Source organism: Perognathus longimembris, chromosome 4 (assembly GCF_023159225.1).
Source record: "Perognathus longimembris pacificus isolate PPM17 chromosome 4, ASM2315922v1, whole genome shotgun sequence".
NCBI lineage: Eukaryota > Metazoa > Chordata > Mammalia > Rodentia > Heteromyidae > Perognathus > Perognathus longimembris.
The window spans coordinates 27,646,038-27,671,956 of NC_063164.1; the positions used below are offsets into that span (position 1 = coordinate 27,646,038).

The 25,919-nt window shown below is 39.7% G+C and overlaps 1 protein-coding gene across 7 annotated transcripts in view; it reads right to left on the minus strand.

Annotated features, from left to right (window-relative positions):
* Nucleotides 1-18,853, minus strand: part of Abi2 (abl interactor 2) — a 79,695-nt gene extending 60,842 nt beyond the window's left edge. The window contains exon 1 of one of the 7 annotated variants that reach the window (XM_048344921.1): nucleotides 18,567-18,853. In XM_048344921.1, the coding sequence (XP_048200878.1) occupies nucleotides 18,567-18,683 (117 nt within the window). In that variant the 5' untranslated portion in view covers nucleotides 18,684-18,853. The remainder of the gene's footprint in view (nucleotides 1-18,566) is intronic. The other 6 variants (XM_048344919.1, XM_048344920.1, XM_048344916.1 and 3 more) reach the window with 6 other exon arrangements.
* Nucleotides 18,854-25,919: the final 7,066 nt, after the last annotated feature.

Genomic DNA, 25,919 nt, shown 5'->3' on the forward strand with positions numbered 1-25,919 from the left:
AGGTGAATGTTCTTGGGCCTGGCCACGTGGCTACTGTTTATGTTCTTGATAAATTGTATATTGTATATATGTCTACCTGACCTAGAGAAGGGAAAGAAAAACAGGGCGTTTAAGATATCACAAGAAATGTACACACTGCCCTACTATGTAACTGTACCCTTTTTGCACAACACCTTGTCAAAAAAATGTATTCAATTAATAAATAAATTAATTTTTTTTTTTTAAAAAAGAGCTCAGGGACAGCACCCAGGCCAAGTTCAAGGCCCACAACCAACTAAAAAAGGACCAGGAGGGGAGGGGGAGAAAACTGGTCACTAGCCTGACCAAGAATTGAAAACGAATGATTTTATGGAAACTCAAGATAAACAGAATACAAATAAGCCAATGAAATCAGTAATTCATGACATCAATGAAAAAGCAAAAAACTCTAAGTCATTTTAAAAGTTAGAAATCGTGGAGTTAACGAATTCAATAAATGAAAACTTTAAAACACAGCTGAAAGTATCAACAGCAGAAATGATTGGGCATAATGAAGGATTTCTGGACATGAGAACAGATGTCCTGAAAAACCTGTTTGATTTTTTTTTCTTTTATCTGCCAGTTTTTGCTTAAGGCTAGCACTCTATCTCTTGAGCCACAGCTCCACTTCCAGCTTTTTCAGTAATTTATTGGAGATAAGAGTCTCACAGGGGGCTGAGAATATGGCATAGTGGCAAGAGTGCTTGCCTCACATACATGAAGCCCTAGGTTCGATTCCTCAGCACCACATATATATACATACATATATATACATATATACATAGATATACATATATACATATATATATATATATATATAGCCAGAAGTGGCACTGTGGCTCAAGTGGTAGGGTGCTGGCCTTGAGCAAAAAGAAGCCAGGGCAATGCATAGGCCCTGAGGACCGGCAAAAAAAAAAAAAAAAAAAACAAGTCTCACAGACTCCTCTGCCTGGGCTGGCTTTGAACCATGATCCTCAGATCTCAGTCTCCTGAATATCTAGGGTTACAGGTGTGAGGCACCAGTGCCTGGCTCCCAGTTAGATTTTAAAAGGAGGAAGGGTTCTGGAGAACCTTTGGATGTGACTTGGGAGGTAAGCACCTGCCTAGCTTGTGCCAGTCCATGTTTGGTCTCCACTGCTCCAAAATAAGCAATGGAGAAAAAGAAAAAATAGCCAGGCACTGGTGGCTCACAGTGTAATCCTAGCTACTCAAGAGGCTTACGTCGGAAATCATGGTTCAAGCCAGCCCAGGCAGGAAAGGCCATAAGACTCTTATCTCCCATTAACCACCAGAAAACTGGAAGTGGTCCAGTGGAGAAAACTGGAAGTGGTCCTGTGGCTCAAAGTGGTAGAGTGCTAGGCCTTGAACAACAGAGCTCAGAGACAGTGTGCCCAGGCCCTGAGTTCAGGCCCTATGACCAGGAAAGAAAGAAAAAAAGTTATTTTTTGTTACTAAAAATAAAAGGAATAGGGCTGGGGATATGGCCTAGTGGCAAGAGTGCCTGCCTCATATACATGAGGCCCTGGGTTCGATTCCCCAGCACCACATATACAGAAAATGGCCAGAAGTGGCGCTGTGGCTCAAGTGGCAACAGAAAATGGCCAGAAGTGGCGCTGTGGCTCAAGTGGCAGAGTGCTAGCCTTGAGCAAAAAAGAAGCCAGGGACAGTGCTCAGGCCCTGAGTCCAAGCCCCAGGACTGGCAAGCAAATAAATAAATAAATAAATAAATAAATAAATAAATAAATAAATAAATAAAATGGAATAAAGGGGAAATTTTTAAAGGATGGAGAAAGCCTTTTTCTTCTTTTATATTTTACTTACTTTTATTGTAAAAGTGATGTACAGAGGGCTTATTTATAGAGGTCAGGTAATAAGTACAAGAGAGCCTCTTTCAAGAATTGAGGGATGGGCTGGGAAGGGGGCTTACTGGTAGGCCATGCTTGCCTAGCATGCACAAAGACCTAGGTTCGATTCCTCAATACCAAAAACAGAAAAATCCAGAAGTGGCACTGTGGCTCAAGTGGCAGAGGGCTAGCCTTAAGCAAAAGAAGCTCAGGGATAGTGCGCCCAGGCCCTGAGTTCAAGTCCCAGGACTGGCCAAAAAAAAAAAAAGGAAGAATTAAAGGACATCATTAAACAAAGAAACTTTTCAGAAGGAGAACTATTTCAAAAGGAGAAGGTAAAATGACAAAAAAAAAATCTGATCAATGAAATAATCTGCCAAAACTTTCCAAATCTTGGGAAAGATATGGTTATCAAGGTCAGAAAGCTCAAGAACATGAAACAAGTATGACTTGAAAAAGATTCTCCCCAAGGAGAATCTGTTGAAAGTACCAGAAAGAAGCCACACACTAGATAGAGGCTCACACCTGTAATACTAGCTACTCAGAGGCAGAGATGTGAGGTTTTTGGTTCAAAGCCAGCCCAGGCATTGACAAATCCATGAAACTCTAATCTCCAATTAACCACCAAAAAGTTATCGGAAGTAGAGGTATGGCTCAAGTGGTAGAGCAGCAGTCTTAAGGAAAAAAGCTATGGGACAGTGACAGGCTCCAAGTTCAAGCCCCAGTACAGTCCTTTAAAAGGGGGGGGGGGGGTGCTGCTGGGAATGTGGCTTAGCAATAGAGTGCTTGCCTAGCATGCATAAATCCCTGGGTTGGATGTTTCAGTAGCACATAAACAAAAAAAGCCAGAAGTGGCACCGTGGCTCAAGAAGTAGAGAGCTAGCCTTGAGCAAAAAGAAGCCAGGGACAGTACTTAGGCCCTGGGTCCCAAGCCCCAGGACTGGCAAGAAAAAAAAAGGAGTTCCAGAAAGGGAAAAGTATGTAATCACTTGTAAGGGAATCCACACTAGCAGGACTTCTTAACAGAAACCTTATAGGCCAGAAGAGAATGAGATGACATATTCAAAGTGCTAGGGATAAAAGCCAGCCAAAAATACCATAGCAAAGGTATCATTTAGAAATAAAGAAGAAACAATCTTTCAAGACAATCAAAAATTGAGAAAATTCATCTCCACATGACTGGCCCAGCATACAAGCAAAATCTCAGCAAAGAAACACCAAAGTTATAAAGTTATAATTGTAGCTGACTAGTAGACCTAACAGCTATTACTTGAACATTTCATCCAACAATGGCAGAATACACATTCTCTCATCAGCATGTAGAATGTTCTTCAGGATAGACAATATGTGAGATCACAAAACAATTCTCAACAGATTTTTTTAAAGTAGATATCATAGCATGCGTCTTCTCTGATGAGATGGAATAAAACTGGAATTGGTAATGAGAACTTTATAAGACTGCACAAACACATGGCAATTAACATTCTCCTGAACAACCCATTGGTAAATGAAGAAAGTTAAAAAAAAAGAAAATTTAAATTTTTCTTGAAACAAGTGAAAATGAAAACACAAAACACTAAAACCAGTGGAAAAGCTAGCCAATGGTAATGCCTGTAATACCAACTTCCAAAGAGACTGGAACAAGAGAAGCAAATCTTTGACATCAACATGAGCAACATAGCAAGCACTGTCTCCAAATACACACACACACACACACACACACACACACACACACACACACACAAATGAAACAGTGGGGGCCCAGGCACTGGTGACTCATAACTGTAATTCTACTCAGAAGGTTGAGATCTGAGGATCATGGTTGGAAGACAGTCCCAGGTAAGAAAGTCTGTGAGACTATTATCTCTAATTAACTCCCAAAAGCCGAAAGTAGAGCTGTGGCTCAAGTAGCAGAATACTGACTTGAGCAAAAGAAGTTCAGAGGCAATGCTCAGCTCTGAGTTCCATCCCCAGGACTGGCATCAAAAAAAAAGAACAGCTGGGAGTGATAGCACATGCCCATAAGGAGGATTAAGAGTACAAGACCAGCCCCAATATAATTTCTCACTGAATTACAGAAATCAATCCAAAGTTCATATGGAGACACAAAAGACACCAAACAGCAAAAGTGATTCTCAGTAAAAAGAGCACCAATGGAAATACCACAATACCCAATTTCAAATAATACTACAAAGCCCAAACAACAAAAATGGATTGGTACTAGCACAAATAGACTCAAAGACAAATGGAACACAGTAGAAGACTTGAGGAATAAAACCACACAGCGACAGTCAAAAAATTAATTTTTGTCATACTATTGACTTTTCCCATCTATTTTCTGGTTTGGGTGGCAGTACTGAGTTTGAACTAAACGAGAGCTCTACTACAGATCCACGTCCCCGTCCTCTTCTACATTGCTCTTTGCTTCCTGAACAAGTGTTCCTAGCCTGTCATTCTATTTTTCATTTCCAATTGTAACTACAAGTACTACCATGCCAATTACTACCATGCACTGAGATGGAGTCTTGTGAACTTATGTTTTTGTCCAGGCTGACTGGAAACTATACCTTCCTGATCAGACTCCTATGTAGCTAGAATGACAAGAGCATACTACCACATTCAGCTACTGATCTAAAAAGAGGGTCTCTAAAGTTTTTTGCCCAAGCAGGCCTCAAATCCAAAATCTTTCCATCTAAGCCTCCCACATAGCAAGTTATTACAGGCACCAGCACCTGGATCATAACTTTTTTTGGTAACTATTCTTCTTACTGTACTTTCAGGTTGAGAGAAATTTCATTCCCTTAGTTATCATTTCAAAACACAACCTATTCTGTACATTTCTCCCAAACTGTTCACATGGCATATTGTTCTGTTCATTACACCGGTTCAATATGTCTACAATTTATTACCTTCCCCTTCAAACAACTTCCTACTTTTAACACCACTGACTCTAGCATCTTAAATAATTTCAAACTCTCGATCCCACACCTATCCAGTTGTCAGGATACTTTCTGTCTTACATGATCTGCTTTCTTTGTTCTCCTATGGGTCACATACTACTCAGTCTTGTTATTTCCTGGAAAGTACTACTGTATTAGTTTCCAGTATCTTATAACAGTATCTGATATATGGCCCAATTGATTTATCTTCCCAAATCAGTGGACACCTCTATGGCTTCCTCTCTTCCACTTAAATACAAATTTTTCTACTGGCAAAACTCCTTCACTAATAAAATTTAGCAATTATTTCCTATTCAACCTTACCTGTACCTTAATTAGTCTTATGGTGCTCAAAACATAGCTCATAGTTTTCTACTTCTGTGCTCCTGCTTTTTCTTTTACTTACAATATACTTTCTCCCAACAAACTATACACTGTCTTGAACTTCAAGTAAAACGTCCCTGGCTGTGAAACTCAGCAATTTAACAGATGTACAGAACACAGTTAACATTGAGCAGATTCATACGACCCCTAGTGGTAAGGCTCTTAAAGAAAGTAAGAGTACTTTCCTTACCTTTCTATCACAAAGAAGTTCCAGAATATCTGAAGTTTATCTACTATAAGGTTCCAGAGACCCACAATTACTTTTTTAAAAAGAAAAATAAGCATTTTCTATGTAGGCCTTTAACGCCTGGTTCCACTGCCTCAGGCTCTACAGTGCTGAGATTACCAGCATAGCCACTAAACCTGGCTCTAGCTTAGTTTTTGATGTTTCTGCTACCATGTTAGCACTGTGGACTCACAATTTAAAATGTCTTTACATTCTTTGCTGATAAATCCTGCCACAGTCATCCATTATCTTCTTTTCTATCTTTTGTCATTGTACTGCTGGGGACTGAACCTACATACTAAGCAAGTATTTTTACCACTGAGCTACATCCTCAACCCCACACCCAGATCTCTTTGCCAAAGTTGTCTTCTTACCTGGATCCTCAGATATCAGCCTCCTAAAAGTAGCTAGAATTACAGGGGTGAGCCACCAGCACCTAGCACAAGTATCAATATTTTATGAACAAATCCCATTGTCTACATCCAATGGATGAAGTTAATTCATTTTTGTTCAGATCATATAAAATAATATATCCCATCTGTGCCAATGAGCTAGAATCCTTTACCTAAAACAGGTTTTAGGGCCTACAAAATGACACCCACATCCATCTCCTTCCACACTGTCATAAAGAGGATCAAGCTCTAAGGGGTACATGGGCACACTTGCAGTCTCCCAGCCAGAGAAGGCATAGCAGACTTATAGTTCAGCCCAGGCTGTAAAGCATCCTCTCCCTCCTCCAGTGGGATGACCTACTTTTATCACCTAATGAAAGAGAAAGGGGAAGAGAAATATAATGGGGGAGAGTTTCAACTCCAGAAGCACTGGCATCATCAAACCTACTTGGCTTTACTGTGTACTCTCCAAGAAAAAACTTAAACCTACTTCTCAATTTGATGTTTTGGGATTAATAAGAAGAAAAGTAAGAACCCTACAAACCTCTGGAGAAAAGTAAAAACCTTCAGCATCATTAACATTAGGTTCATTATCTATTTTACCATTTCACTTCTAATAAGTAGGACCACGCATCTGCTAGAACATTTAGGGTATTAATTAATGATGTGGCAGGGAAAGATAATAATTAGGAAGCACAAGTGAGGGCATGGAAAAGAAATTTTTCTCTATAAATTATTATATCTCTTTCTCTTCCCTAGCAGTACTACTTTGGCCCAGTCAAGTCGATTCCACTGCAATTATTTTGATTCTGGGAATAAACTATGCTCAAATTGGAATATTACCATGATAGTTCTCATATCATCAGTTAGCTCTTCAAAGTATTCAGTGGTATCTCCTAGTCACTCCTCATGATGTAACTAAGTTCAATCAATTCATTTCTTTTTCTTTTTTTTAGGGTAGTTTATTTTTACTTCATTGAGGCTTTTTTTTTTAGCCAGTCCTGGGCCTTGGACTCAGGCCTGAACACTATCCATGGCTTCTTTTTTTGCTCAAGGCTAGCACTCTGCCACTTGAGCCACAGCGCCACTTCTGGCCATTTTCTATAAATGTGGTACTGGGGAATTGAACCCAGGGCTTTATGTATGCGAGGCAAGCACTCTTGCCTCTAGGCTATATCCCCAGCCCCAATCAATTAACTTCAATAAATCCTTACTCACTGAATACCTGTAATACACAGCAGCATTCAAAATGAAAAGAAATTCTCTACAGTCAAGAAGTTTTTATTCTAGTACAAAGACAGGCAAATAAACAGAAAGTGCCCATGAAAAATGGTAGGGGATACAGATGATATTCAAGTAGGAATGCTATCTTAAGTGACTGTGAAAGGAGCTTCAAAAATATAGTTTGTACTGACAAGAAGGACTGAGAGAAGTGAATGCATGCAAGTGAATCCATCAGCCCAAGCAAGGCTAAAAAGCAACAGAGTTCAGTATTCCCGAACTAAATAATATAGTTCCCTAGGGTTCCCACTTTAAGACTTTGGCACTTGGTGGAATTTAAAATATAGTAACCATTTTTTCCTCACAAAATTGTTAAGCAATAATTTAACACATGCAAGATTGACAATGCAGGAAGGTACTTGACTGACATGTGTGAAACTTTACACATGAAATCACAGAACTAAGGTCACAATACCAGACTTAATAATAGAGCTGAGAAAAGGGAATGCACCCTATAAAAAAAAGTATGGCATTCGAAGTAGAGTGAGTCATACAAGTGAGGGTGAAATATGGTAAAGCATAATTAGACAAACATGGATAACTCAGCAATAAAAACAGAAACTCAGCTATACAAATTAAAAGCAAAAGGATTGGAGACATGACTAGAGCTGCTGCGTAGCAAGCTCTAGACTCGAGTTCAATCCCCAATACCAACAACAACAACAAAAAAAGTTGTCATGGTCTAGAAAATCCAAAGAACTGCTCAGGACTGAAAATTACATTAAAGGGTTATGACAAATACAACACACATTTCTCAACTGCATCTTTATCCAGTAAATACTGGTGGAACAAATGGCAAAAAAAAAAAAAATGAAGAGAAATGTGAGGATTACATGGTGTAAACATATCAATACAACTTCCTTATTTTGATGGATGTTTTATGAAAGAGTAGGGTGAGAATGTTCATGTTTGTAAAAAAAAAAAAAAGCACTAGAGTGTTCACAAGAGGTAGGACACTCAAGATTAGCAACTTACTCCCAACTGGTTCAGAGAGAGTAAAAGATGTTTAAGAGAAAAAGGAAAAGAGAGATTTTTTTTAATTATTCAAAAATACAAGAAATAGGGCTGGGGATATAGCCTAGTGGCAAGAGTGCCTGCCTCGGATACACGAGGCCCTAGGTTCGATTCCCCAGCACCACATATACAGAAAATGGCCAGAAGCGGCGCTGTGGCTCAAGTGGCGGAGTGCTAGCCTTGAGCGGGAAGAAGCCAGGGACAGTGCTCAGGCCCTGAGTCCAAGGCCCAGGACTGGCCAAAAAAAAAAAAAAAAATACAAGAAATGTAGAATAATATCAATGGAGACACATCAACTGTAAGAAATGCACCACTGTGGAATTTAATCCTATTTAAAAAACAAAATGAGGGCTGGGGATATGGCCTAGTGGCAAGAGTGCTTGCCTCATATACTTGAAGCCCTGGGTTCGATTCCCCAGCACCACATATACAGAAAATGGCCAGAAGTGGTGCTGTGACACAAGTGGCAGAGTGCTAGCCTTGAGCAAAAAGAAGCCAGGGACAGTGCTCAGGCCCTGAGTCCAAGCCCAGGACTGGCCAAAAGAAAAAAAGAAAAAACAAAATGAATTCCAGGAGGGGTGATATTGTTCATTTTAAAATTTGTATTATCTTCAAATAGATGTACAAAAGGAAATGCCATTTAACAAAGTACTTCAGGAATTCAATGCACTTGATCAGTGTCACCCCATTCAACATTCTCACCTGGCTCTTCCCTTACTTTTCCCTTACTTTTCTTTTTTTTTTTGGCCAGTCCCGGGGTTTGGACTCAGGGCCTGAGCACTGTCCCTGGCTTCTTTTTGCTCAAGGCTAGCACTCTGCCACTTGAGCCACAGCGCCACTTCTGGCCATTTTCTGTATATGTGGTGCTGGGGAATCGAACCCAGGGCCTCATGTATATGAGGCAGGCACTCTTGCCACTAGGCCATATCCACAGCCCCTTCCCTTACTTTTCTTAACTTTGTGGTACATACCATGAATTCTTGACTGCATTCTCCCCCACCTCTGTCCCTGTAGTGCATACTACCTCTTGGAAGTACCCCACTTCCTGGTGTTTTGTTTTGTTTTGCCAGTCCTGAGGCTTGGACTCAGGGCCTGAGCACTGTTCCTGGCTTCTTTTTGCTCAAGCCTAACACTCTATCACTTGAGCCACAGTGCCACTTCCAGCTTTTTCTGCATGTGGTGCTGAGGAATCGAACCCAGGGGTTCATGCATGCTAGGCAAGCACTCTACCGCTAAGCCACATTCCCATCCCTCCTGGTGTTTTTGTTGGGTTTTGACTTTGTCTTTCTAAAAAGTTCCACTATTTGAGCTCTCCATACAGTCTACTATACTTCAGGAAATTCATTTATAACCACTTGCACATGACCTAACATGTCTACTTATAGATTTAAAGGCATATTCTAGCTACCACAAATGAGGGAAATCATGCAACCTTTGTTTCTGAGTCTGACTTACTTAATATAATCTTTTCCAAATCTTTCCATTTCTTTATGAAATTCCTTCTTATGAGTATAATCCCATTGTGTATATATACCATGCTGCAATATATACGTGCTGCAATGCACATGATTGTGTTGATGGCTTTACTGTAACCTTGTGATCTATTGGGTAAATGCCTAGGAGTGGAATTGCTTGGTCACAGGATTTAGTTTTTTGAGGAATCTCTATACTGCTTTCAAGAGTGGCTGAACAAGCCTATATTCCCACCAACAGTGTAACACAGTTCCCTTCTAGACACATCTTCACCCGCATTTGTTACTGTTTTCTCACCCCATTCTAACTGGGGTGAGATAAAAATCTCAGTGTTGTTTTGACTTGCATTTCCTTTGTTGCCAGAGATGTTGTTGTCTCTCTTTAAGTCATTAGCTCATTTATTAATTGGATTGCTATTTCTTTGAGGATTTAATTTTTTGACCTCCAAAGATATATCAAGTCCTTGTCTAATGCATAGCTGGTAAAAATCTTAGCTATCTTTGTCATGCCGAAACTTCTAAATCTGATGCAATCCCATTTATCAAGTCTTTCTTTTATTTGTTGTGTTTTTGGATCTTTACTTAAAAAGTTTCAACCAAATGAGAGAAAAATTTGCATTAACTTCAGGTTTTACCATCATTAAAATCTGGCTTATAAACCTTTTAATTAACCTGTCAAAATATAACATAATTAAGTATGTCAAGATGGCAATCATCTACTGTTGCTTCATCATACAAAAAGACTTGTACATAAATTACTCATGGTTTTCACCATGCTGTCTGAAGTTAATTACCCCCCTCCCCCGTGCATTTCCCATAATTAAAATAACTGCTTTAGCTTTAAAGAATTCATAATGTTTTATGTAGGGTTATTCTAAAATAAATAACCTCAAAAGTATTCAACCTAATCTTTACCATATTTTAATGTAAAATGATAACAACCCTTTTTCGTTTTCAAATCATTTATTTTCATGTTAGTATTTGGTAACTTGGTTAATGAACAAATTATAAATATCTTGAGACTATCTAAAGCACAAAATTCTAAAAGTATCACCAAAAAAAAAAAAATCTATGTAGGTTTTCCTAAAACATTTGAAGTCAAAAATCCCATTACAAAGACCCAATAACTAAGCAAGCAAATTTCTCAATTTTAAATTTAGAAGTTCTATTAGTTATGTAAGTCCAACTCTTTCTTCTTCCCATTTCTCTCTGCTCCCTGGTTCATGAGGCAAGCCGTATGTCCTACCATGCTTTCCCATCATAATGAGCATCCTTGCCAGAAGCCCAAACTCCTAGGGATACTTGATCATGGACTGTTAAATCCAAAAGCCAAAAGAAACCTTTCCAAGTTAATTGCCTCAGGTATTTTCTTATATTGATGGAAGGTTGACTAAAAAAAGGGACCATGGATGTATCAGTCAAGTCTCAATTAGAAGAAACAGTGCCATTTAAGGGAAGATTATACAAAGAAGTGGGTGTTTGTCAAATAGGAATCACAGGAAGAACAGCATCTAGTAAGCACTCTGAGATATAACTATAATTTAAAGCACAGACTTTGCCCACCAGGAACAGACTGATCTAACACTATCAGAGTGAACAAGGCAGAAGGCAAAAACTGGAAATTGTAACTCCTTGAGTATATAGCAACCTATACAACAACAAAAACTGCTGAATTATTAATGTTGGCCCTCATATCAGCCAATATCAGTACATGTGCATGAGCAAAAAAACTTAAGTGCACCTTTATTATCATTCAGTACTCAAAAACCTCGAGTATTCACACTGCTCACAGTCCCAGGGAAAAAACCCTCAAAATTCCCATACTGCTTTGGCTACCACAAACTGCAGCAATTAACCTCCCATCTATTTCCCTTTCTCTAAACATCACATGTGCATATCCTTTAATTAAGCATAGATTGTCTCAGGAACACTAAGCAAGTTTTCACTTTTCAGATTCTGTAGTATTAGACTACATACTATAAAGTAGAATTAGTACTAAACAAGCCAATCCACAGTACTTGACACAGTGGCAAACTCGAACTAATACCAAAATAGAGAAAAATAAGAACTTTCACTGTAAATAAAATTTACACTTACATTAAGAAAAAACAGATTATTTTCCTATTTTGAAATACATATTTTAAGCCATGAAAAGGTTACACTAGAAATGAGTATTCCTAAAACTAAACTGGCATGTCCTATGTTAATGGAAAAAGAAAGGGATACCCTAACGTGTATGTGTGCATGCACATAATGTATGTGTATGTACATACACACATATAGGGGATTGCTTGCTTTCTTTTTTTTTTCCCTGTGCTGTGGACTGAACCCATGACCTTATGCATGGTATATATACAAGGTGCGCTATCACCAAGCCAAACCTTCGAGCCCTAAATGCACATTTATGGCAATACAATTTCTCAGAACAATAGAATAAAATGAGTCCTGAAAATATTAAGCCAATCTAAAACACTCTAAAATTGTTCGGTTCCTGCCAAAAATGACAGAAGATCCAGCTTTAAACTGTGACAAAACTGACATAAAGCTGAGAAAAAGCAAAAACCTAACAATCATGAACTATGCCACACAGAATAGACTCCACATTGATTTGGATGGTACATAGGAAGCTAAACCTCTTCTATATAGTAAATGCTAAGTAACAAATTATTAAGAAATGGTAGAAGGCTACTATATTGCAATCAATACAGTTATAATTGTTTCAAGCAAACTTCTTAAAAGGATACTAAAAACTTGAGAAAACCAAAACATCACAAATAATGGAACACAATACTGGCTACACTGATAATAATACATTACCTCTTACCAAACATACAAGTGGCTGGGGAAAACAAAGGCAAAAAAGTATCCGAGAAGGAATTTGCACATAGATGAGTAGAGGGTTGCCCTTAAGTCTTACACAGAGTACTGACTAAAGCATGCTTATAGGAAAACTACCCAAGGGTAGAGAAGAAATCACAGGGAAATTAGAAGGGAGAGTGCCCAGTGCTCAGGACAGGGAATAGTCCATGTTCCTGTCAGAACAGAAATACAACCCCTACAGAATAGTATACGTTACTCGAAAGGGCCTTGCCTTCTGAGTAGTGGAAATAATCAGCTCTAGACCTGGAACTTAACAAAGTCTCCAAGTAGCTTAACACCATCACTGAAGAAAGCTCAAGAACATTTATAGAAATATTAAAATAAAAAAACTTGAGCAGCTAATAATAATCATTACAATGACTAGCATATGACTAAATACATAATAAAAGAAGAAAAATAACCAATAAAGAAGAAACCCACCAAAACTTGACATAAATATTAAAATTATATATACATAACCCATGTATTTAAAAAGTATAATGTAAGAAAGATCAAAACTTGGCTGGTCTAGGCACTGGTGGCTCATGTTTGTAACCTTAGCTATGCAAGAGACAGAGATCAAAGGATTGAGGTTCAAAGCCAGCCTTGGTGGTCTGTAAGACATCTCTACCGAACCAGCAAAAGCCAGAAGTAAAACTGTGGCTCAAGTAATTAAGCACCAGCCTTAGGCAAAAAAGCTAAGGAGCGACACCCAGGCTTTGAGTTCAAATTTGAGTATCAGCACACACACACACACACACACACACACACACACACATAGTAGTAGTAATAATATTAGCCTGTGCCAGGCACTGGTGACTCATACTTGTAATCCTAGCTACTCGGTAGGCTGAGATCTGAAGATCATAGTTCAAAGCTAGCCTAGGCAAGAAACTCCAGGAGACTTGTATCACCAATTAACCATCAAAAAGCCTGAATAGAGCTGTGGCTCAAGTAGTACAGCTCTAGCCTTGATAAAAAAAAATGAAAATAAAAATTCGGGGACAGTGCTCAGTCCCCGAGTTCAAGCCCCAATAGTGGCCATACATATACATACACATACACACACACAAACACATGCACACACACACACTGACACACACATACACCAATGAATTTTATTACATAAAAATTTTAAATCATTGTATAATTTATGAATCTGATTGATTAAAAGAACTCTTCTGGGCTGGGGATATAGCCTAGTGGCAAGAGTGCCTGCCTCAGATACATGAGGCCCTGGGTTCGATTCCCCAGCACCACATATACAGAAAACGGCCAGAAGCAGCGCTGTGGCTCAAGTGGCGGAGTGCTAGCCTTGAGCGGGAAGAAGCCAGGGACAGTGCTCAGGCCCTGAGTCCAAGGCCCAGGACTGGCAAAAAAAAAAAAAAAAAAAAAAAGAACTCTTCTATTTTATCCTCATAAGCTTTTCATGGAGTTTTTAATTCTAGGAGTTTCTATACTGATAACTAACAATATATCTCCTATGGTTGGTTCAAAGATATTTCAGATAATATTTTAAAGAAAATTCTTGTTTATTTTTTTGGTAAGTGCCAGGGTTTGAACTCAGAGACTGGAGCTTTCTAGGCTGGTGCTCTAAACTTGTCCATACTTTCAGCGGGGCTTTCTTTGCTGATTATTTCAGTCCTCTACACCTCAGCTTCCTGAGCAGCTACATTTTCAGGCATGAGCCACTGGTGCCTGGCTTAAAATGAACTCAATTTTTATTCTGAGTAAATCCATTATGTGATAATTCTGCTTTAATATAAAATGATGAAGGGATTTTGCTATGTATCTGTGTGAACTGCCACTCACAAGAAGCAAAAATATAAGTATGAACAAGCTAATTTTTCAGCTTTACTTTAGGAAGCTAACAATTACAAATTTATTTAAAATATTATAATATCCAAAAAATGTACATTCCAAGTTAATAAAAATAATTCCTGAATGTTTTCTAAAGGATAAGGCATTCCATAATTATATTAATAAATAAAAAGAAACAAGCATTTTACATGGTCAGCTATTATTAAGTAATTTTTATCAGCAAAAAGTAATCTAGAGCTGGGCACTGGTGGCTCAGGCCTGTAATCCTAGCTACTCAGGAGGCTAAGATCTGAGGATCACAATTCAAAGCCAGCTCTGGCAGAAAAGTCTCCATGAGACTCTTATCTCCAATTAAGCACCCCAAAACCAGAAGTGTTGCTGTGGCTCAAGTGGTAGAGCACTAGCTCAAGGACAGTACCAAGGCCATGAGTTCAAGCCCTACAACCGACCAAGAAAAAAGTAATCTAGAAAATGTCAGTAAAGGTCGGTAATAGTTTTTTTTTTTTTTTTTTGGCCGGTCCTGGGCCTTGGACTCAGGGCCTGAGCACTGTCCCTGGCTTCTTTTTGCTCAAGGCTAGCACTCTGCCACTTGAGCCACAGCGCCACAGCGCCACTTCTGGCCATTTTCTGTATATGTGGTGCTGGGGAATCGAACCCAGGGCCTCATGTATATGAGGCAGGCACTCTTGCCACTAGGCCATATCCCCAGCCCTCGGTAATAGTTTTTATCATCACATTTTATAACATCACTTTTGACTATCATGTTTTCTTGATGGAAAGATAATAAAATTATCTCAATTTTTAATAAAAATCATTGTTTTAATGTTACCTTCACTATTAACCAAAGTAACAACTATTTACAATAATGCTCTATGTGTAGATATGTATTTAATATAGGCATTTACTAATTACTCCTAATGCCACTAGTATTTCTGAAGGGTACCTTTCTAAGACAGAAACAAACAGAATATAAATGTTTTCAGGACAGCAAATTCTTTCCTTTCTTTGCTCAATTTTCACGCTAAATACAATCCATATTTAGGTTATTTTTACTTGCCTTAGTTTAATATTCCTTGGCATAAACTAGCTACTTACATAGTGAAAACAGTACATATAATCAGATTTCTTTTTACTGCTTTATTCAAAGTGAAAATTATATTTCAATACAATAAGTGTTAACTCAAGCTAGTACCTAATAAGTGATAATAAGGCTAAACAGACCATTTGATTATTGATCTTGCCAATTAACTTTCATCTACTATGGGGTTCTAGGAAACAACTCCTGATGGTCAGTCCCTTGGTCACAAAGAAAAGCTAAATATAGCTGGTTAAGTAGAAATCAACTATCACTATGTTCTCCTTACTAATTTTACTACAAGAAAATCATGTAAAAGTTATGGCTGGAAAAGGGTAGCAATAACATACCTAGTTGGATTCTAAAAATAGATGATAACCTAAGAGTTAAAAGTATACAATCTACTTCAAATACTAGACTGAAGAAATAAGATAATTTGCTGGACACTGGTGGCTCATACCTATAATCCTAGCAACTAAACTGAGACATGATGATCACATTTCAGAATCAACCTGGAAGACATTTGGAGACTCTTATCTCCAATTCACCCACAAAAAGCCAGAAGTAGAGCATGGTTCAAGTTGTACATCCTCAGGCCTCTGAAAGGAGGAGAAGAGAACTGAATGTGAGTGTTAGACCTGGAATTCTAGCACAAAGCAAAACAAAAGAAAAAGAAAGGAAGAAAGGAAGGAGGGAAGAGTGACACACACTGTGAGAGAGAGAGAGAGAGATTCTTATGGCCAATTAACTCCTAGAAAACTGGAAGTGGCACTGTTGTTCAAAGTGGTAGCACACTAACCTTGAGCAGAAGAGCTCAGGGACAGCACCCAGGCCCTGAGTTCAAGCCCCACAACTAGCAAAAAATAAATAAATAAAATATTTCCAGTAATTCAGTATTTATACTTCAAATCAACATACATGGCCTGGGTTTGTGTTTAGCTACCCTAGGGCTCAGGACTCAGCACCAAAAACAACATGCCAACACACTAAATTTTTACTCCCATTGCTAAAATAGATGACAAAGACACTAATACATTTTTATCTTCAATTGTACTAAATGTATAAAATATAAAATGACAACTTCTGATCCTTTAACTTATAAGCTTTAAATGTACCTATATGTAGGAATTGCAATCTTAAAACAACTATACTTCCAAATTACAATAAAGTTCATTTTCCAAAGAAGAACTTGCTTCTTTTTAATTACTCATTGATAACAACTGCAATCCAATCACTTCCATCTCCAATTTCTCTTCTTACAACTCTTTCTCATAATATGCTGTTCAAGGCAATGCAATCAGCACTTCAGTCCCTTGGATTTTCCTCTCCTGGAGATTAGTTCCCTGAGAAGTGACAAGCTTCCTCCAATCCTTCCCAGCCACAATCCACTACAGAGTATAAATTAACAATGTTTATCTTGTCCCTCAGTTTCCACCAGAAATTAGTCCTAGGGCAATTCACAGATAGCAAAAGGTTCAAGTGCCTTATATAAATGACATAGCATTTGCATGTAACATATCACACATCTTTGCCTATATTTTAATTAATCTGTAAGTTAGTGATACAATACAAATATTTGTTAAAGTGTTACCATTTGGGGAATAATGGCAATAAAAAGTCTATGTTTTTTATGAATGCAACTTTTTTCAGATCTAAACTGACTGAATCCAACAATGTGGAACCCTCTAATAAGGGAGCTCGATGTATTAAATACATATGAAACTGAAGACAGTAGGTGTACTAGGCCATAGAAGACTTTAAGTACATTTAGTGAAAATTTGAGCAACTGAATCTTTAAATTTTTACCTCACCATCAGTATTTTCAAAGTACCTTTCAAAAATGTCTTTTTTAAATTAATCTTTGACCCAAGACACATTCTCTCTCTACTGAACATACTTTCAATTGCCTCTTTAGAAGGAAATGGTTTGGATTATACCTATTCTCCAATACAAATGTTCCCTGCCAGATAATAAGAGTTCAGTATGCCTAATCAATAAAATGCCAGAACACCATTCTTGTGGTCCTCACAGTATTCATAAGCCTACTAACCGTAATATCTATTGTATTAAAAAGTTATACTAAATAAGATTTCAAAATAGTTTCCAATGTACCTGATGTTAAAAAGAATGCCTGAAGAGATGGGAATGGGAACAAGAAAATGAAGGGCCATGAGGAAGTATTTTTACATACTGCTGCTTTCCGCCTTTCCAAAGAGAATTTAAATGGGAAGGTAAAAATGGAGGCAGAACCTGTAATTCGGAATAAGCTTTAAGGAAAACGAAAGATGCTGGACTTGCAATGCCCGCATTTAACCTGCTACCAACCCTTCAAGTAATTTTAAAGGATTTTTTTAAATACACAGAATCGTTTTGCTTCACCCAGGTCCAGATGGATCGCATCTCACCAGTATCTCCCGCCCACATGCACGCGCGCACACGCATACACACACACACACACACACGCTATGAGTCCCTATGCCCAACCAACCATCATGAGAAAGTATTAAACCATGCGGTTCATTTCTCTAATTCTCTCTGGGGGAAAAAAAATAGTTCTTCCCACACACACACAGGAAAATTAGCTATTTTAGCAGGACTTGGGGGAAAACGCTCATTATCATGCAACTTCTCTATTGTCCACAGGGAAAAAAAAATGGCATTAACTTTCAACAAGAGACAATTGCTCTTATAGGGTATTCCCTCCACAAACTGAAAATAAAGGTGGATTTCTACGCATTCCTTAAGAATAGAAAAATGAGATACTTCATTTTGTAATAACAGAGCCCCTTAAAAATCCTCCAGCATTTTGAGTGGATATCCCATCAACCACGCACACACGCACATACGCGCACACTCACACACACACCTGCCATTCAAGTAGGATTCCGTTAAATACAAAATGCCCCCCTCCGCCATCCCGGACGCTGACGGGCACGGAGTGCGGAGGCGGCCGGGCAGAAGCGGCGAGGAGGCGGACACGACACGCACCGCGCACTTAGCACCGCGCACCGCAACGCACCTCACCGCACCGCACCGCACCTCCTCGGGGCTTTAAAAAATGTTCTAAAGCCACGATGTCCGCAGCCCGGGGATTCCAGCCCTGGCCCAGCGCCCCGCCGCCCGCGCCCCGCCCGGCGCCCACCCCACCCCCACCCTAGCGGGGGGCTCCCGGCCCCGGGCTCCCCGCGCGCCCCTCAACACCCCGACGCCCGACGCCGCCGGGCTGGCGCGAGCGCCACACCTGGATGTAGTTGTTCTCGCAGTAGTCGGCCACCCGCTCCAGATTCGTATAGCTGTCGAAGAGGGCCCGGCGGCCCCCCGGGATTTCCTCTTCCAGCAGCATCTGCAGCTCCGCCATCTTCACATCCTCCTCCTCCTCCTCCTTCTCCTCCTCCTCATGCAACCCGCAGGGCTAGCGGCGGTGGCGGCGCCGGGGAAACCCAAGCCTGGGAGAGGAGGAGCTGCCGCGACCGCGGCCGTAACTCGGGAGGAGCAAGAAACACCCCCAGCGCGCGCCACAGCGGCGGGGGCGGCGGGGACGGAGGCGGGGCGCAGGCCGGCGGGCCGCGAGGACGGTCACCGCGGCGACGGCCGCCGGGCGCGCGCACGCGCACGCGCGCTTCTCTCCTCCCCTCCCTCCGCGGGCGCCCAAAAGATTCCCAGCCTCGCCCGCTCCTCCCCCACTTCCGGCGTCTCCTAGCGACGGCGGGGCGGGGGCGAGGCCTGGGGCGCGCGCGGAGTCGGGAGCGCGGTTAACCCTTTGGTCCCCTCGGCAGGTTCCGAAGGTTGCGAGTCCTCCTCCTGGAGCTGCCTTTGTTAACCCCCGGTGGGAACGAGCCATCCTTTTTGGCCGGCTTCCTCCGGGGCGGCCTCCATCCTTGACCTTCCCGCTCTCCACAGCCTGGGACCGAACCCTTATCGAGGTCATCCGGAGTATCTTCTCGGGGCGGCCTTCCTCGGCCCCTGCCTGGCAGCCAACACTGGAGGCCAGGGTCGCTGGAACATCCGAATCAGACCGGCAGAAAGCTCGCCAAACTTCCATGCCACTTTGACTATTTCTATCTTCGTTTCGACCTCATCCTCTTTGTCACGGAGTATATCGAAGTTTTCAAATACACATTCTGCTTCTTCTTTAAAAGGCAGTTTCTCATTATTGCAGCCCGGGCTGGTCTTGAACTTGCAATCCTCCTACCTCTGACTCCTAGGATTATGGGCGTGCCACATCCAAACTAGGCCTCTGCTTTTTGCACCAGTGCTGTTGATAATGCACCCCCTCCCTTCACAGTACATTTTTAAAATGGATTTGCTGGTACTAATTTCCTTTTTCACATGGTTGTGAGGTTAAAACAAAATGTGAATGCATTGAAAATGATGAGTACGATAATTCTGATCTTGATAGAGGAGAGAGGAGTCGACCGTGCTTATTCACCAGATACTGTAACTTTTTCCCTCAACCTACCCTACACAATGTAACCTTAAAAAAAAAAAACGACCACTTTTGACAACTGCTAAGATACTAAGCCCTGACCTTTATCTAAACTGTGGGAAGTCCAGTGGGGTTGCCATCGTAGCTTAGAATAGGATCCATTGTTTGGATTCTTGCTCTTGCTCTGGTGGTTTCCTAGTACTTGTACATTGAATTCTTTCTTGATTACTAGGAAAACATACTAAAAAAAATCAAAACCACTTTAATATGAGCCATATTACAGGACAAAATTTAATGTCATATTGGCTAAATTTATAACATATACTTTTAACAAATGTATGAGTTTTCCTTGTAGAATCAAAGAATACTTAAAATGTTGATCTAGTCTGGTTTTATTTGTAAACACCTGTAAACATTTTCGCTTTTATTGTGAGTGTAAACATCTTTATTAGTGTGAATTTTCTATACCTTAAGTGTGAGAAGCTTGTTAAAAATGAAAGCTGGGGCTGGAGAGCATAGGAAAGAAGGTGTAGGGTCACATCCTAGATATTCATTAGATGGGGAGCAGGAATGCTAGAACGAAGTAGTTATATAAATGGCACATAAATGGGAACAAGGTTCAAATGTATAATCAAATAGATCAAGCTTTCCTTTCAAACTAAACTTCAATAGATTTAAAAAAAAAACAACGGAATACCTAAGAAGCCCACCAAATGAGATAAATGTAGACAGATTCCTCCCAGACTATACTACTCATTCTTTCAATTAGTGTTTAGCAATTCACCTAATAAATTTCCCTGAGGGAGGATCCATTATCCTAGAAATTGAGCTAAGATTCCGGTACTTTCTCTAATTAATTTGTGGTATTTGATTCCTTATCAGAAAAAAAAATCAAAGCGTTAAATCCAGGTGAGTGGTTTTCAAAATTAAACTGAAATCACCAGGACTTGTTAAGCAGATCGCGGGGGACACTCCCCCTCCCCTTTACCTATGCATTTGGCACAAGTCATGTTTCTTAAAGATTTATAGGTGATCCCCAGAAACAGTCCTCCTGGCTCTATGAAGGTCTATGATTCCAATTTCTGAGCAGTTGAGTATATCCACCAAAAGACGTGCTTTGAACACTTAGAAAAATCTAAAGATCCAAAGACAAACAAAAAAACACCTTTGCTGTCACCAAAATCAAATTTAAAAAAAGGAAAACAACCACAAAATCCATAAAAGGTACATAGTTTCAAAGAACAGAAGGACAAGATTTTGCATTTCCTGAAAACCCTTTACTAATTACCTACCATATTTAAGTTGGCAAAGGTAATAATGAACCCTGTTTATTTTAAATACTTCTCAGGTGCCCATGGCTCATGCCTGTTTCTCTTGCTATTCAGGAGACTGAGATTTAAGGATCACAATTCAAAGCCAGCACAGGGGCTGGGAATATGGCCTAGTGGTAGAGTGCTCGCCTCATATACATGAAGCCCTGGGTTCGATTCCTCAGCACCACATATATAGAAAAAGCCGGAAGTGGCACTGTGGCTCAAGTGGTAGTGGCTCAAGTGGTAGAGTGCTAGCCTTGAGCAAAAAGAAGCCAGGGACAGTGCTCAGGCCCTGAGTCCAAGCCCCAGGACTGGCAACAAAAACAACAACAACAAAAAAAAAACAACAAAGCCAGCACAGGCAGGAAAATGCATGGGACTCTGATCTCCAATTAACCACCAAAAAGCTGGAAGTGGAGCTGTGGGTCAAGTTGGTAGAGCAAAAAAGCTTGGAGACAGTGCCCAGGCCCTGAGTTCAAGTCCCAGGACCAACACACACACACACACACACACACACACGCAGGCACAGTAGCTAATACCTATAATCCTAGCTACTCAGGAAGGTGAGATATGAGGATCTTGGTTGAAGGCAGCCAGGGCAGATAAGTCTGTAAGATTCTTATATCCAGTTAACCAAAAAGGTGGAAGTAGAACTGTGGCTTCAGTGGTAGAGCGCTAACCTTAAGCACAAAAACTCAGGGACCACATCGAAGCCCTGAGTTTAAACCCCAGGACAAGCACCCCCCCCCCCAACCAAAGCTTTTCAGATGAAATAGTGGTAAAATAAGAGCAGCATGTTTGAGCCATCAGATAACAATCATAATAGTAGTACACTCCACATGTGAACATCTCTATGTACATACAAATAAGCAAACTCATAGAAACAAGAAACTGTATTTCAAGAACGAAGACAGATTTTTATTTATACATATCTCACATACTTATGAGGTTGTGAAACTATAATTCCTTTTGAAACAACCTTTTAAACTGTAGTGATGTAGGCTCTTCAAAATCCTATGTAAAACAAATGGGTTACCTTTAAAAGCCATTTTGTGATTTAGTACTTCTTTCTTTTCTCATTTATCTGGTTGGATAATCATTTTTCCCTAATCCATCTCCTATATAAAAACAAGCTCAGTTCAGGCTCAAAAGAGGTCAAATGTGAATTACAGTATAATTATTACATACTGAATGCTCATCAAACAAACAGGATACATTCATTTGGGAGGACCAGGAAAGCAAAGCTGAAGGCAGAGACTAGTTAGAAAACTATTGCATCAAGTCTAGGTAAAAGATGATGGTGCTGATCTTCTGGGAGAATAGATGCAAGGTAGTGAATGGAGTAGTAAACATTCCAGAGGTAAAATCAACAGGGGTTGGTGAGTGAATACAAAAGATAAAGAACAAGAGGAGTCCATGATAGTGATCAGGGGGCCAAGTATACCCATAAGAACTCCCTTTTCTGTATGTTTTGACCAATTATCAATAACACCAACATAAAAGACTTTTCATTTGCCTTTTGCTACCATACTACTTGGGGGAAGTTACTTCACAGTAAAATCTTTGAGTAGGTTATCATTTCCCCCCCTCAAATAACAAAATCTTTAACAGTTATGGAGAAAGTCAGGGATGTAATGAAGAATATCATTAATATTGAATAATGAACCAACATGTGTATATTATGTGCCAAGTATCCAGCCAGTATTTCTCATACCTTAATCCTCACAAATATTGCAAAGCACTATGATTTCCATCTACAGACTCAAAAAAATAAAAATCAAGGGTTAGAGAAACAAATAAATACATTTGGAAAGTTATGGTGTTAGGAATTACATGCTGACTTGATTTCTTAAAATGTTTTTCTTTCCCATTATAGTATGGTAATCACATTTAAACACACTTCATTTAAGTTTAAATGTATTACGTATGTATTATATAGTATAAAGTAATTCTGATATAATTTAAAAATTTGAAAACATTAAGACACATTCTGTTTATTGTAGCTCTACAAACATAGTACTTGGCACTTTAGATACTAATAATGCCTATTAACTCATTTTAGAAGAACTCCTTCATAACAAAAAGAAAGATTAAGATAGGTTAATTCCTATCTAATAACATAACTCTTCTATACTTACATTCGTTAGAAGCATGTTTTTCAGAGCTGGCCACCACTGGTACATGCCTGCAATCTTAGCTACTTGGGAAACGGTGGTTGGAAGGTTTGCTATTCCATGTCAGCCCAGGCAAAAAGTCTTTGGGAATCCATTTCAATGGGAAGAAGTCAAGTATAGTGGAACGTGCCTGTAATCCCAGGTAAAAATGAGAATCCTAAAACAAATCACAATCCAAACACATCTGGGCAAAAAAAGAGACTGTAGACATGGCATCTAGCAAGTATGATTCCCTGAGTTCAAATCCCAGTGCAACCCCTCCCCCTAAAAAGTTTTTTTCATGGTAGTACATCTCTGGAACCCCATTGATCAGGAAGGAGACTGAGGCAGGAGAATGAAGCATTTGAGGCTAGCCTGGGCTACACAGCAAACTCTGCCTCTAGATAATACATACATACATACATACAAACAATAGGTTCAGTCTCACCAATACTGAATGAAAAGCAAATAAAATAACACAGTAACATTTCTTACCTACCAAACTTTCTCAAAGGTCATTTATAAATGTACTGTCTATGCAATTATATTATTTGACTGGTGGAATTGTAGAGAATTTTAGTTTTACTCATCTTAATATTTTCTAAAATGAACATGGATTGTTTTTCTAAAAGCAGTGAGGCTGTTTAATGCCCCTAACCAGGAAGAACTATTGATGCCACCCAAGATAACTATTTTAATCCAATTTTATCATCAGCTTGGTTCAAAGTAAGCATTAAAATCTCTTAGGTTTTTTTTAACCTATTATGCTAGTCACATGAAGTACAATTTATTTTTTTAAACTATTTAAAGTTCTTTATGCAGCTGTGCCTGCCTGAGTATCCTTGGGCAATTAGTTCTTGGATTCCTCCCACCCACACACACCCCCACAACCCCACACACACCCCCAAATCCAAGGATGCTCAAGTCTCTTATATAAAATAAATCCCTTATATGAAACCTAAGGCATATCCTCTGAATACTTTAAATCATCTATAGATGACATGCTATATAAATAGTTGTTAAGCTGCATTGATAAAGAAATCATAACTGTAAATGTCCAGTAAAGACAAGATTTTTCAAAATATTTTCAATCTTAACTGGAAACCTATGGCTCACATGTATAGTATAGGTACTCAGGAGGCCCAGACCTGAGGATCATGGTTCAAAGCCAGCCTAGGCTTTAGCAAGTCCTTGAGACTCCTATCTCCAATTAATCACAGAAAGAAAAAAAAAAACATAGTAGAACTGTGGCTCAAGTGGAAGAGCCTCAGCTTTGAGTAAAAAAGCTAAAGAACAGTGACCAGCTTTTGAGTTCAAGCCCAAACCAGTGTACATACAGGAAAAGAAATATTGTTGATGGCTTTTGCCTATAGTCTAGCTACTCGAGGCTGAAATTTGAGGATTGCAGTTCAAAACCACCTGGGCAAGAAAGCCTGTGAGACTCTTATTAAACACCCAAAAAGCCAGAAGAAGAGTTGTAGCTCATATGATAGAGCACTAGCCTTGAGTATAAAGCTCATTGACAATGCCCAGGCCCTGAATTCATGCCCCAGGACCAGCACAAAAGAGGAAAAAGGGAGGGAGGGAGGGAAGGAGGGAGGGAGGGAGGGAAGGAAGAAGGGAAAGAGGGAAGGAAGGAAGGAAAGAAGGAAGGAAGGAAGGAAGGAAGGAGAGAGAGAGAGAAAGGAAGAGTCTTGCTTTATACTACCTAAAGATTGGACAAAAAGACCTTTGGATCCATCAAATCCTTGAATAAGATTGTTGTGGAGCTGAGGGATCATCTCAGTGGTAGAGTATGCATAAGGCTCTAAATTCAATTTCCATAGTAAAGCAAAGAAAAAAGTTGAACAAGTCTAAGATGAGAACCTGATGGCTTGTCACCCAAGCCTCACTGAGATGAGCCACTATTAATGTACCTTAAACTATCTCACATCCTATTATATTTTTGTGAGATGATGTACTGTGTCTGTGGAATTCCACCACACATTATCTAAGCAACTTTATCTCTAAGTGAGAAGATTAAGGTAAAGCACATAGTACAACGCCTGGTGGCATGGGCTCCAAATAAATAAGTATGGCTTCTCTGACTATTCACATTGCTTGACTCCAGATACAGCCCTATCTTCTCCCTGAACACTGTTAACACACTAATTAATCCTTAACATTGTTTTCAACATTACTATTTAGCTGGAAAACATTTGTCTGCCCCTTAAAAGGTATCAACCTCCTAGTTTTAGTGTTCTTAACATAGTTCAAAATATCAATTATATTTAATATGCTATATCTATATTCATATTTTTATGGTGCCATAGGTTGAATTCAAGGCCTTGAACCTGTTACACAAGTACTCTATCATTGAGCTACATCCCCACCCCCAGCTCAATTTTCCCTTGTTTAAAAAGTATTATTAGCTGGGTGCTGGTGATTCATGCCTGTAATCCTAGATACTCAGGAGGCAGAGATTGGAGAGTTGTGATTCTAAGCCAGCCTAGGTAGGAAAGTCCATGAGACTTAGTTTTCTGTCTTCTACATGATTTTATTGGCCAATAGTGTCTTTTTATTTTCCTCCAGTCATTGGGGCTTGACCCCAGGGCCTGAACATTGTCCCTAGTTTCTTTTTGCTCAAGGATAGCACTCAACCCATTTGAACCATAGCACCACTTCTGGCTTTTTCTGTATATGTGGTGCTGAGAAATTGAGCC